Source organism: Urocitellus parryii, chromosome 12 (genome assembly GCF_045843805.1).
Source record: "Urocitellus parryii isolate mUroPar1 chromosome 12, mUroPar1.hap1, whole genome shotgun sequence".
NCBI classification, from domain to species: domain Eukaryota; kingdom Metazoa; phylum Chordata; class Mammalia; order Rodentia; family Sciuridae; genus Urocitellus; species Urocitellus parryii.
Genome location: NC_135542.1, coordinates 3219891 through 3234675, shown reverse-complemented (window position 1 = coordinate 3234675; position 14785 = coordinate 3219891). Strand labels below are relative to the sequence as shown.

Genomic DNA, 14785 nt, shown 5'->3' with positions numbered 1-14785 from the left:
GCTTCCATTCCCTGCGGGAGCACGGGAAGGAGGCTGTGTCTCCAGGGAGATCTGATTCAGATGTCCTTGATGTCCCTGTGGCAGAAGAGATGACAGATTGGGGGCCCTGGGAGTTCTGCCAGGTGCTCCACCTGGCTGCCCAGCACAAAGCCCCGTGGCAGATTTTGCCCAAGAAACGCCACATGGGCCAGGACATCTGAGGTCCCTAGCAGTGGCTGGGTGTGCAGAAGGAGGGCCACGTGATGGGGCTGGGACAATGTGACTATACCTGTATTCACTGACCTGAGTATCCATCAGGGAGTGTGCTGCACACTTACCTGAACTAATGACCAGGTGGCCAGCGCTACTCAGCTACTTGGTTGGGAAAACCAGAGCATGGACACCGAACAGGGGCTGAGTACCAAGGGCGCCACCTATCCAAGGGGACCCACGGTGATGGCGGCCTTCGGAATCCTCCGCGCCCAGCCTGACAGTCTGTGGCCCTGCTCAGAATGACAGTGTCCCCGTTCCCACCTGCTAGAGCCAGGGCCCTCTGCTTAGCGCCTTGGGCCTGCCTCTCCCTGGGCCCTGCCTCTCCAGGCTGGAATGCCAGGGACTGACCCGGGAGGCGGTGGCCAGCCTGCTCTCCACACCATGTGCTGCTGGAACCAAGCCCCTTCGGAGGTCCCCAGTCCTCCCTTGGCTGTCCTGGAGTGCCATCCTGGAGCACCTCACAGTCCTCTATCCTACATGTGGTGACTGAGCTTCAGAGCGCTGGGTGGGGAGGGAGGTGGGGTATGCCCGGGGCGGAGACCCCCACCCAGCCTTGACCTGCGCCTGAGTGACACAGGTGGGAGGGGGTATGGGGGGGTCATGGGGTCCTGCCCACACGGAGGGCGCTGGCAACCAGGGGCTGGGGTTAGAGGAGGGGTACTAGAGGGTGTGAACTGGGCCCTGGGGGACGGTGAGGAGTGCCCTTCAAGCCACAAGGAAGGTGGGCCTGAGAGCAGTTTAACCAATCCAGTGGCTGATGTGTCAAGGCCCTTCCCCTGCACAGTCCAGCAGGTGGGAGATGAGCTGGTGGCTGGTGGCTGGTGGCAGAGCTACAGAAAGGACGGGTGGCCTCCATGAAGGCCCTTATGACAGTCGGCACGGGGTCTTTTAGCTCAGTCCCAGGAAGCCACGGGGAGAAGGGACAGAACTTCACCAAGAGAAGGCAAGTCTGCCACTGGGCACTGCGGGCTCCTTGGTCCCTGAGAATCCAGGCGGGGGCCGGGCTCTGGAGACCCTTGGATGCGCCCCCAAAGAGACAGAGGTGGAGTCTGCGACCTCGCCAAGCTGAGGTCAGCTGGAGGCTGAGCACAGCCCTGGGCAGTGCACCTCCCACCACTCCCACCCTGGACAGGAGAGTGGACGGGAGGGGCCGAGCTGTGTGATGTGACGCGAGAGACGGCCATTTGTATCTCCCTACCAAGAAGTGCCCTCGGCCCCAACTGTCCCTAGGGCTCTGGGAGGGCAGTGGGCAGAGGAGGTTTCAAGGAGATACCGCTAAGGTGCTTCTGGTAGGTTCCAAAGCCGCAGCTGCACCAGCTCAAGTCATGTGACACTCCTGGGCCTTTGGGGGCCTCAGGCATTCTCAGTGCTCCCGTAAAGAGGGGCTCCATGTGCACGGTGAGCCCCCTCCAGCCCCTGGGCCTTGCTGACAGGCAGGGTCTTCCGGGGAGGAGCCGCCCCCTGTGACCCAGCACTTCTCTCTTTCCTCCTCCTCGGCCAGGAGAAGCAAGGGCTGAGGAAAGGACAGGGGCAGGGGGCTCCACAGGTCAGGGGTCCTGGGGACGAGGGGCTTGAACTTGGGCCTAAGGCAGAGGGGTTATGGACAGACATTGAGGAAGGGCCAGAAGACCCCAAGACTTGTGGGCAGGGGTAGGGAAGTCCCTCACCTGGACAGGGCTGATGCGGCCACTCTGAGAGTCTGGGGGGGAGTCTGTGGGGCCCAGGTGGGGAGCCCCACTTTGGTCTTTTCTCGTTCTTATTCTCCAGAGGCCCAGCAGAGAGACCCCGGGGGCAGTGCCTGGAGACCATGGGGGCCAGAGGAGGAAGAGAGTGTGGTGACACCAGGACCCTGGCAAGGGCACATGCACCCACTTCTGTGTCCCATGGGGGACGCCCACCTCAGGGGGCTGCAGGGCAAGTTCCCAGAGCACTGCCACCTGCACCACCCCCATCCCCCTGCCCCTGCCCCATGGCCCAGCGGAGAGAGGGGAGTCCCCGCCTGTTCTGTGCAGGTCGCCAATCCCCAGGAAGGGCCTCTGAGCAGGGGAAGTTCAGTGACTTGGGGACTGCAGAGGGCCGGGGACGGCGGCTGTGGCCCTGGTTCTGCAGCCTGTGTGTAGGTGAGGAAGTGTCCAGGCGGATGGTGGGACTTGGCTCCTGGCGGGCCAGGCAGGTCTTGCCCACAGCGCTCCGTGGGGTAAAGGAGTAGCCTTTACTCACTGGCCCCGCCTATTATTTGTCTGGCTTGTTCCTTAGTTATTTTAAAATGCTTTTGTAAAGTATTAGCATTGACATAGAACCTTTTATGAAAATGTGTAGCTTCTTCTAGTGTAGAGAAAATATCAATGTCATGTGTAGTTTTATCTGCTAAATCATTGCCCAAACTAAGGGCTCCAGGCAATCCTGTATGTGCTCTGATATGTCCTATAAAGAATGAATCTTTTCTGTCCCAGATTAGACTCTGTATAGCAGAAAACAAAGAGAAAACAGTAGAGGAAGGAGAAATCCTACCAGCATCTTCAAGGGATACTATAGCATTAACTATATACTGACTATCAGAAAATAAATTAAATACAGAATCTTTAAACATCACAAAAGCTTGTAAAACTGCATTAAGGAGGAGGAGGAGGGGGAGGAGGAAGAGGAGGAGGAGGAGGAAGGAGAGACATTACAACTAATATTACAGAAATACAAAGGATCATTAGTGATTATTATTAGTCTTACACCAATAAACTGGAAAACATGAAATAGATGGACTCCTGAGCACATATAATATACAAAGATCAAACATGAATAAACAAAAACTTAGGCCTGTAATAACTAACAAAATTAAGTCAGTAATAAAGTCTCCCAAGAAAGAAAACCCCAGAATCAAATAGCTCCAATGCTTAATTCTGCGAAACTTAAAAAATTGTTACACAATTCTAAAACTATTTTGCAAAGTTGAAAGGGAGGGAATTCTTCCAAACTCATTCAAAACCAGCATCACCCTTATACCAAAAACCAGACAAGGACAAAACAACCAAAAGAGAAAATTACAAATCAATATCCCCAATAAATACAGATGCAAAAGTTCAACAAAATTCTAGAAAACTGAAACCAACAGCACATCAAAAAGATTATATACTATGATCAAGTGGGATTTATTCCAGGGATGCAAGGTTGGTTCAACATATGCAAATCAATAAATGTGATTCATTACATCAATAAAATGAAGGATAAAAACTATATGATCCTGCTAATAGATACAGAAAAAGCATTTGACAAAACTCAACATCTATTCATGGTGAAAACTTTTAACAAATCAGATATAGAAGGGACATATCTCAATACAATTAAGGCCATATATGATAAATCTCTGAATAAGGAAATTTTTTTTCCTTTAAGATCTAGAACAAGACAAGGATGTCCACTCTTACCATTCTTATTTAATACAGTAATAGAAATTCTAGTAACAGCAATTAGGCAAGAGAAGAAATACAAGAGAAGAAAAAACTGAAAAGCAATGAATCAAACTACCCTTGTAGGATTTCAAATATAGAAATACCTAAAGACTCCAGCAAAAAACTGTTAGAAATGACAAGCTCATTCACTACAGTTGCAGGATTGAAGATTAACATATAAAAACAAAATAGTGTTTCTACATACCAATAATGAGCTAGCTTAAGAAGAAACCAAGAAAGCAATTTAATTTACAATGGCTACCCCAAAACAAAAAAACCTGTAAACAACCCTAGGAATAAACTGAATTAAGGAAATGAAAGAACCCCCTCAACACACACACACACACACACACACACACACACACACACACACAAAACAACAACAATAACAACAAACCTATCAAGCGCCAATAAAAGAAATGGAAGAGGGAACACACAAAAACTGGAAAGAGGGCTGGGTTGTGGCTCAATGGTAGAGTGCTTGCCTCGAATGCGTGGAGCACTGGGTTAGATCCTCAGCATCACATGAATAAATAAAATAAAAGTAAGGTGCCCATCTACAACTAAAATTTTTTTAAAACTGGAAAGACACCACACATATGTGGAATGAAAGAATTAATATTATTAAAATATACATACCACCCAAAGCAATCTACAGACTCAATGCTATCCCTATTCAAAACATCAATGATATTTTTCAATGAAATAAAAACAAAACTCCTAAAATTAATATGGAGCCACAGAAGAACCCAAATCACCAAAGCAACCCTGAGCAAAAAGAACAAAGCTGGAGTCATCAACAAATATTTGATTTCAAAGCAGACTGCAGGCCAGATATGATGAATGATTAATATCCCAGAAATTTGAGAGGCTGAGAAAGGAGAATGACAATTTCTAGGTTCTCACAATTTAGTGAGACCCTATCTCAAAAAAATAAAAAGGATTGAGGATGTAGTTCTGTGGTACAGAGCCACTGGGTTCAATCCCCTGTACCGAAAAAGCAAACAAACCAAAAAAACCTTACAGATCTATAGTAACCAAAACAGCATAATACAGGCATAAAAAACCAGCACAGAGACAAATGAATAGAGAAACCAGAAACAATGACAAATTTATAGTCAACTGAATTTTTACAAAGACAAGAAGAACACCCACTGGAAAAGGGCAATCTCTTTAATAACTGATGCTGGAAAAACTCAATATCCACATGAAGAAGAAAGAACTAGAGACCTATCACTCACCATGTATACAAAAATCAACACACCAAGAAAAGACTTAACCTGAACTATTTAAAATACCAGGAGAAAAACATAGGCGAATCAATTTAGGGTGTTAAGTCTCGACAAAAAATTTGGGATATGGCCCCATAAGAACAGGCAATAACAGCAAAAATAGACAAAGAGGATTATACTAAACAAAAAAGCTTCTATGTATCCAAGGAAAAAATACAGACTTGATTGATGATCTATAAAATGAGAATAAAATATTGGTAAACTATTTATTCAATAAAAGATTAATATATATAATATATAAGGGACGCAAACCACTCAACATCAAGAAAAAACAATTATAATGGGCAAATTATTCGAACAGGCATTTCTCAAAGGAAGATATAAAATTAACAAGTATATGAAAAAAATTCTTAACTTCATTAATCATCAGGGAAACACAATTCAAAACTACAATAAGATATCATTTTCTCCCCAGTTACAATGACTATTCTAAAAAAAAAAAAATCAAATATAGGCAAGGATGTAGTTTAAGGAATTCTCATATACTACTGATGGGAATGCTAATTAGCAATAGCCATTATGGAAACAGTATAGTTTCCTCAAGAAACCAGAAATAGACTACCACATCATCCAACAATTCTAATGATTGGATTTAGAGACAAAGAAAATGAAATCACCATAATGAAAAGGTATCTGCACTCCTGTGTTTAATGAAGCATTATTTGCAATATCCAAGATATGGAAACAAGCTAGGGATTCATCAAAGATTAATGGATAATTAACACATACATACACAAATATTATTATTTAGCCATATGAAAAATGAAATCCTCAATGATTGAGGAGAAGAGAGAGTCTACGGTATGGGAGCAAATTTTTACCACACACACATCAGATAGAGCACTAATCTCTAGGATATATAAAGAACTCAAAAGACTTAATATAAATAAAAAACACTCACTCAATGGGCTAACTGAACAGATACTTCTCAGAAGATATACAAATGATCAATAAATATATGAAAAAGTGTTCAACATCTTTAGTAATTAGAGAAATGTAAATGAAAACTAAGATTTCAACTCATCCCACTCAGAATGGCAGTTATCAAGAATACAAGCAGTAATAAGTGTTGAAGAGGATGTGGGGAAAAAGGTATACTCACACATTGCTGGTGGGACTGCATATTGGTGCAACACTTTGAAAAGCAGTGTGGAGATTCCTCAGAAAACTTGGAATGGAACCAACATTTGACCCAGCTACCCCACTCCTTGGTCTATACCCAAAGGATTTAAAATCAGCATACAACAGTGACATAGCCACACCAATGTTTATAGCAGTTGAATTCACAATAGCTAAACTGTGGAACCAACCTACAACAGATGAATGGATGAACAGATGAAAGGAGGGAATTCAACAGATGAATTGATGAAGAAACTGTGCTATATATAAACAAAGAAATATGACTCAGCATTAAAAGAGAATAAAATTATGGCATGTGCAGGTAAATGAATGGAGTGGGAGAATATTATGCTAAGCAAAATAAACCAATCCCAAAAAACTAAAGGCCAAATGTTTTCTCTGATAAGTGGATGCTGATCTGTGATGGGGGTGCGGGGAGGGAATGGAAAAATGGAGGAACTTTGGATTGGGCAAATGGGAGGGTAAGGGAGGAGTTATGGGAGTAGGAAAGATGAGGGAATGAGATGGTCATCAATACCCTAGGCACATGTATGATTGCATGAATGGTGCGTCTCTACACCATGTACAACCAGAGAATTGAAATGTTGGGCTCCATTAGTGTACAATGAATTGAAATGCATTCTGCTGTCATGTACAACTAAGTAAAATAAATAATAATAATAATAATAATAGAAATCCTGTCACTTTGTAGCAACATGGATAACTAGAGAAAATTATGTTCAGTAAAGTCAGGCCCAGAAATATCTGTAGAAACTAAAACCAATGCTCCTCAGGAGCAAAATATAGAGTTATCAGAGGTTGAGAAGTACGTGGGGGAAAGATGGAGAGAGAATGGTTAATGGGTAGAGGAGTATAGCTGGATAGGAGGAATAACTTCTATGGCACAGTAGGTAACCATGGTTAATAGCAAGTACGTAAATATTTTAAAATTTTGAATGTACCCAACATTAAAAAAAAAGATTACATCTGAGGTAATGAATATATGCCAGTTACTTTGATCTGATCATTACATATTGTATACAAGTAGTGAAATATCACTATCACCCATAAAAATCATAAGCCAGGTGTGGTGTCGCACATCCTAATCCCAACAGCTTTGGTTGCTGAGGACGGAGGATCGAAAGTTCAAAGCCAGGCTAAGCAACAGTGAGGGCTAAGCAACTCAGTAAGACACTGTGACTAAATAAAATACAAAATGTGGCTCAGTGGTGGAGTGCCCCTGAGTTCAATCCCCAGTATGCCCCCGCCAAATTAAATAAATAAATAAAGCAAGCAAGCAAGCACATTTTTAGTAAATATGTAGATATATATATTTTTTTCAAGAATATTGGTTTTATTTAGAATACTGAAATACAAAAACAAAAATTTACATACCTATAACCATTGTGAAAATGTTAGAACCACTACAATGTGAAAATACTAAGGCACTGTTCCTTGAAATAATGTATTTAATATTCAAAAGTTCGTAAAGAAATATTTTTAATAAAAATGATTCAATCTTCTTATATTTTCCCTGAAAGACAAACTTAAACAAGTAGTAAGATATCCTAATGAAAATTGTATGATATACCCAGGTTCAGGAATATCACTAGGTAAAAGAGTTTATATACCTGGATGTTTTAGCTTTTCAACATATTTTGTTTCATCACAGCAATACATCAGCCACAACAAGGCATAATCAGGCATAAAGTCATTCTGTTACATAATTTGATACAAAAGGTAGGAATATTACCAATGGGATAATGGAAAAAAACCTTTAAAATTCTATAAAACTATTGAGAAGTTAAGAGTTTGAGCTATGTAATGCATTCTGAAACATTCCCTCACTTTTGTGTATTTGTTTGTTTAGTATATTTGAAAAAAGTTCATCCTGGAATATAAATGTAATCAGCCATAGTATGAAGGAGTTCTGTATTTTTGATGGCGCTGAGTCTTTGCTCTTTGGCATAATATGTGACAAAATAACTTGGCAGCAGGAGACGATATCTACATTCATTGCAAAACAGAAATGTGAGATTTCTACAGTGAATATCTAAGTAATATCATCTACTCTGGCTTATGTATTGACCTTATACTTGAAATATTTTTCCATAAATGTCAGTAACAGTGGACATGTGCCAAACACATATAGTGATAAAAGCAAATAAAAACAACAAGAAAATCAAAGCATACTTATAACTTTTTACTTTTGCTTGTGATGACCTTCTGTGCTCTGGAACTCCTGTGTTACATAAAATTGGAACTGGAAAGAGAAAAAAAACTTTTGATTGGTACAACACAAAACAATACAGGAAGTAAAAACTACCAGAGTCATTAGTTTTACAAAGATTTTACAAAAAAAAATATATATTACAGGATATTTAGCTACAGCATTTTGAAAAAGAAAACAAAAAACAACCACCAAACCATAATTTCTTGAGGATAAATTCTGAGCTCTATGAATGCAGTTCTCATTTTGCAAACTGCATGGTTCTCAAGTGCAGTAGGGTGACAATTTTTACAATGTAAATGTAAGCGGTCTTTAATTTGAAAGGAAAATTAATTTTAGTAATATCTGAGATACAAGGATAAAGCAAAATATTGTTTAGCTTTATAATTTTAAAAAAGTATGTTGGAAAGCAGTACTATCATAATATTATAATATCTACAGTCTATCTTTTGAAATCCAATGCTTGAATCAAATATCACTATTATACTATCACATTCATTCTTTCAACAAAAAAATTGCAAGAAACACAGGCATTGAGAAAATTTAAGTCTTGCTCTGGGTCTATCATAGGAAGACATGACTTTGCTAGGGCACAGGTGGCTGGAGTAAACTGAGGCAAAGACCACAAAGGAGCATTCTGAACAGAACCAATCATGAATTTCACTATAGTCAAATAGGTAAACTGATAAGGACATTTTAAGTGGAAGAAATAAAATGAAGGACACAAAGTACAGAAGGAGATCAAAAAGGGGGGAAAAAAAACTTATTTTCTAAAACTTTGGTAACTTTGATTTTAACACATACCAAAACCTACAAGCTTGAGATTATCATCCAATTGCTACTCATGGCCGCCCCCTTGTACTGTGGCCCTCTCTACCTTCCTCTGCATCTTTACGTCCATCATTGGTTTCACATGTTCTGACATCAAAGCACAGGAGTTCGAATCGATAGCCTGGGTCCCTTATTAAAATAAAAATTCTCACAAAATCAATAATCAAAAGGATTGGTTAAAAGAAAAGTGAGCCTAAGAATTAGGGTTTTTTCCCCCAACAAAATACAGAGTTTCAATTTAGACACAAAACTCAAAATAACTCATGGTAGGTCAGCAGTCATTACCTGTATACTAAGGGCACAGCTGGGCTGTGAAATAGCTATTTTTTTCCCAGCTAATTGACCCTTTTCTACTATAATGTATATTTTTATCTTGTTCATTCAGTTGCCAAATATTTACAAAGCCCCTAGTATGTGCCAGGTACTGTTCTAGCTTTGGGAAAAGAGAAGTAAATGAGAAAGATAAGGTCTGTGCTTGTGGTCTTAAGGAGCAGCAGTTTGAGTTTCAGGAGGCAGGCAGAGAGTAAGTAAATAGGAACTAGAATTAGGAAGATCAAGTAGAACCAGGAGGATTGTGGGTGTGGCCCAGAATTAGAACGCTTACCTAGCACTGCATAAGGCCCTGGAGGTTTGATCCCCAATATGGAATTTCGGGGGTGGGCGGGGGGCAGGGAGCAGAGCCAGGAGACAGTAAAGGAGGGAAGGGCTACAGATGCAGAGTGGTGGGGGCTCTTACTTCTTACGATCCTTGTCCTTCTTTATGTTACTACCAGATGCCATATAGGATTGGTTCAGGAATATGTCACAGCTAGATTTCCTTTTAGAAAAATGGATCCTTTCTTCTTCCAAAGCTCTTCTCCTTTCTTCAAGTTTTAGTCTTTCTTCTTGGTGAATTCTTTTAAGGTGCTCAAATTTGGCATGCAGCTGTGAAATAAAAATGTAATTTCCTTTACTGACACAGTGTGGCAGCACATGCACAACAATGCTCTCTGGCTCAGAACTAGATAACCCCGACTTCTACTTATGGTCATCATTTTCCTAATGCTAAGTTCATGCTTCAAGTAAAAGTTTACATATGGAATTGCCTTGGTAATTTTAATAATGCTTTCCCATGCAAAAAAAAAATGCTTGAACCATATGAAATACAAACCATAGCCTCATTAACAAAACTGACCTTTTTCTGGGTTTTTTATTTTATTGCTTTACAAGATTGTCTTCAAAGCCTCTTTAATAAAGTTTCTCAAGTCCATGCTCAAAAAAATAAGGGCCATGAAAGAACAGAAGGAAATTATCATAAAGAAAATAGCCACTTATTTTCCTAATAAAGCTAATGTGAAGTTATACTGGCAAATCCTAATAGAAAGCAAATGTTAGCTGTCAATTTGTCAAGAACCTTACAAATATACTGCATATTTACAGTCATTCAGTAACTTCTTGAAATATAAACAAGGAAATCCTGAATTCAAAAAAGTTTGAAAAAATATTTTAATAGAATTTACACTACAATGGAAAAAAAATAGATTACATATCCAACAGAGACAGTAAAAAATAAATAAATTTAGGCTAAATACATTCAATGCAGCTATGGGAGACCTGAATTTGCCACTCTAAAATATGAAGGCCTACTTAGCTGAAGACAATTAAGAAACAGATTTACAAGAGATCTCTGTTCTCCTTATAATGCCTAAAAGCAGGGCAGAGATTTACAAAGGGTACCTTCCATCTCCCTCACAAGGGGAACAAAGGTTTTACCAGCAGCCTAGAGAAAGCCTCAGAAGACCTTTTATTCACAAGCCTTACTAACTAGCCTTTATCTGCCTTTTCTTTTCTCTTGTTAATTCTTTAAAAATTCACTGTTCTTTGTTGAAGATTCTATAGTATCTTAAATTCAAAAGCACCTCTCTGAGAATTACTCATTGACTGGATATCTCTCATGTATATATGAAGTATAGATGTTAGTAAGCTCCAATTTTTCTGTGTTAATCTGAACACAAGAAGTCTGTTCCAACTAAGAATCTAAGGGGGTTCTTCTTTCCCTATTCATAAAAAAGCAGAAATGTAGAAAGAAAAATATAAAGACCATAAGCCAGTAAATTTTTATTTCCTTGGGGCTGAAAATCACTTTGATAAATCATATGAAGGGAACATTGTCAATTTAAAGGCAGGCCTGTGTTTAACTTTATTCTGCTCCCCAATTTAAGGAATTCCTATTGCGAACAACAGAAGGCATATTTCTCAAATGGCATAAAACTCCGAGAAACAAATAGCATTTTTATTAAAAAGGAAGCTTTTAAAAAATTGAGGGGCGGTACTTAACATTTTTAAAGTATGATGTCTGGCAGAATAAGCACTCAAGAAATACTAGTCATAAACAAAACAAACAAGGAATCGCAGCTCTATCCACCCTTCTATTACAGCCATCAAAGAAACCTTTAGCACTCCATGTTATAATTAATTGTATGAGCAACTTCTTCCTGAGGATTGCTTAGGAGCTCTGCTTTTTTCATCTTTCTACTCCTAGCACCCAGCAAAACATAATGGAAGAACTAGTAATGAAAGGACATACAGATAAAATGTATGGGAAGTGCTGCAAATAAGCTTACTAGAGTACACAAGGAATGAAGGTGTGAAATGGGGGTCAACTTCATGCTTTGAATATGAACCCAGCTGCTTGGCCTCTGGTAGCTTATTTTAAAACTAACGGGGGGGGGGGGGGGGGGGGGAGAACCCAACATGGCGGCCAGCGAGGAGGCAGCACTTTCAATACCTCCACAGGATCAGAGAGACCCATTAATACACCTACATGCTACCTGCTGAGAAACTTCCAGCAAAATTCCACTGAAAGGAGACCTGCCGGGAATTAGTAAGATTATTGGGAGGTGTCAGTTTGTCCCAGACGAGTGAATCTCGACCACGCGGCGCGCAGGGGCCCAGTCCCGCCGGCCGCCGCCGAAAGGCCGCTGCTAGCCCAGCGGAGAACATTCGAACAGCCGCTGCCTGCCCGGGCCCCTGCCGGCCCGGCTCTGTGAACCATTCGGCGCTGCAAACAGACCCCCCACCTCCCTGTTCGGCGATGCAAACGACACCCGCCCCCTCGGGTGAACAGCTCCCACCGGCCCAGCACAGCGAACAGGCCCGCCCACCTGGCTCTGCGAACTACCCCACCCAACCAGCGAAAGGCACGCCCGCCCGGTCCAGGAGGCGACGTGAAGGGACTCTAACCAAGTCTTTATGAAATAGCGAACTGGGAGCTAAAACCAGAGATTGAGTCAGACCAGAGACAAGCCAGTCCCACCCCTCCCTTTGGATACTCCGGCAAGGAGCCAGGGGCCCGCCATAGCAGAGAGGGGAAGTCACCAGAGTTCGGCCAATGAGATTCCTTCCCAGCAGAATCTACTTTAGCAGGTGTGTGACTCCCACCAACACCAGATCAAACAACCGGGAAACGTCAAAAATCTCTCCGTGGGCGTGACCGTAAGGGCCAAGGGACTCCTGACCCCCAACTCCCCATACCGCCAGTGATGTGGGCGTGACGGTAGGGGCGGAGGGAAACAGAGGGCACTCCTGACCCCCAACTCCTCCTACCGCCAGAAGAGTGGTCGTGATTGTAGGGGCTGAGGGTAGCAGAGGGGATTCTCTACCCCCAACTCACATTAGCACCAGTGGCAATACCCAAGGTCTTAGCCGCCAGCTTCCCAGGGCGTGCCCACCAAAGGGGTCCGGAAAAATTAAACTATCGACTCCCAGACCACAGCTCCACAGCACTGGGGCTTAGATGAATGGTAGAGAGAGTGCTCAGTCGTTCGAGAAATAGGGCACGCGGTGGGGCTGAAAGTGTAACCAGATCCTTGGGGAACCACCTCTGGTGAGCAGGACCTGGCTGGCTGGCAGGAGGAAGGGGAGGAGGGGCCGGAGAAGTGGAACGACTCTGGACTAACAGGGTTGAGAGACTCCCAGGAGCCGCCTTACAGGGATTGCTGTCGACACATAGAGGGCAAAACTCAGCTCAGAGGGCACAGCTCTGCCTATGGGAAGAGAAGAAAATGGATCTCTAAGACCTAATTTAATTTCTTATTTTATTCTATTTTTTCTCTCCCCTTTTCCTTCTTTCTTTCCCTTTTCAAGTTTTATTGTTCTTTCCATTCTCCTCTATTCTATCTATCTCCCTCTCCTTCTTTCTTTTTAAGAGCACCTTCCTTCCCCTTCCCCCCAACTTTCATCCCAAGCATTACGTCCTCCATTACGTGTAATTGTCTAAATGCAAATAGGTGAATGTTTCGAGGCTGTCTATTGGGCTCCTAAATACCTAGCTACTACCAACACCCTGATCCAATCGATGGTTAGTATCCCCCTTCAGTAGAGCAACCTTCTAAAGTATCCAAGACATACTAACCCTTATACCTTCATAGCACCTAACCTAAACATAAAGTCCTAAGAACAAACAACAAATCACTATATGCATACAAAACCTGGAAGCCTTTTATAAATTGAATGAATCAGCTTTAAAGTACAATAAAGCCCAACATCTCTAGGCATAATCTCCCACCACAAAGGAGAGACAACAGAGATATACAAAGCCAAAACAAATGTATAGGAGAAAGCAGTTACAAAGCAGACAAACAGAGCTGGAAAGTAACGTGAACATCATGAAAAAACAAGGAAAAAAAGGAGTACAAACAATGCAGGACAACTTAAGTCTACAGGAGGACCTAGAAGCATCAGAAGCATGGATAGGGAAAGAACTCAAGGCATACCTAACTCAGATGGAACGGAATATTAGAGAAGAAATGAGACAGCAAATCTAAGCAATAAAAGTTTATTTTGAAAGTGAATTAAACAAACAAATTCAAATGGCAAAGAACGAGATTTACCAGGAGATAGAGATCTTTAAAAAAAACAAACAGTAATCCTAGAAATGCAGGAAACTATAAACCAAATTAAAAATTCAAAGGAGAATATTACAAATAGACTAGATCAAGTAGAAGTCAGAACATCAGACAATGAAGACAAAGTTTATCAACTTGAAAAGAATATAGTCAACACAGAAAAGATGCTTAAATCCCACGAGCAATCTATTCAACAGATATGGGATGTCATAAAAAAACAAATTTGAGAGTCATCGGGATAGAAGAAGGCATTGAGATTCAAACCAAAGGAATGGACAACATATTAAATGAAATAATTCTAGAAAACTTCCCAGAGATGAAAGATGGAATGGATTGCCAAATCCTGGAAGCCTACAGGACCCCAAACATTCAAAACCATAATAGACCAACTCCAAGAATGGCCAACATACAGAACAAGGAGCGAATATTAAAAGCTACGAGAGAAAGGAGGCAGATTACATTCAGGGGTAAACCAATTAGGTTAACGACTGATTTTTCATCACAGACTTTGAAAGCCAGAAGATCCTGGAACAATGTATTTCAAACGCTGAAAAAATAATGGATTCCAACCAAGAATACTGTATCCAGCAAAATTAAGCTTCAGATTTGACAATGAAATTAAAATCTTTCATGATAAACAAAAGCTAAAAGAATTCGCAGCCAGAAAACCAGCACTACAAAGCATTTTGAGCAAAATACTACAAGAAGAGGAACTGAAAAATAGCGCCCAAA

At 41.5% G+C, this 14785-nt stretch overlaps 1 protein-coding gene across 1 annotated transcript in view; it reads right to left on the bottom strand.

The window, feature by feature from the left end:
- Positions 1-22: 22 nt before the first annotated feature.
- The window catches only part of Septin10 (septin 10), a 75696-nt gene continuing 60933 nt past the window's right edge, over positions 23-14785 (bottom strand). Inside the window, 4 exon segments of the mRNA XM_077791692.1 lie at positions 23-75; positions 8300-8369; positions 9904-9926; positions 9928-10091. Of these exon segments, the coding sequence (XP_077647818.1) occupies positions 57-75; positions 8300-8369; positions 9904-9926; positions 9928-10091 (276 nt within the window). The 3' untranslated portion in view covers positions 23-56.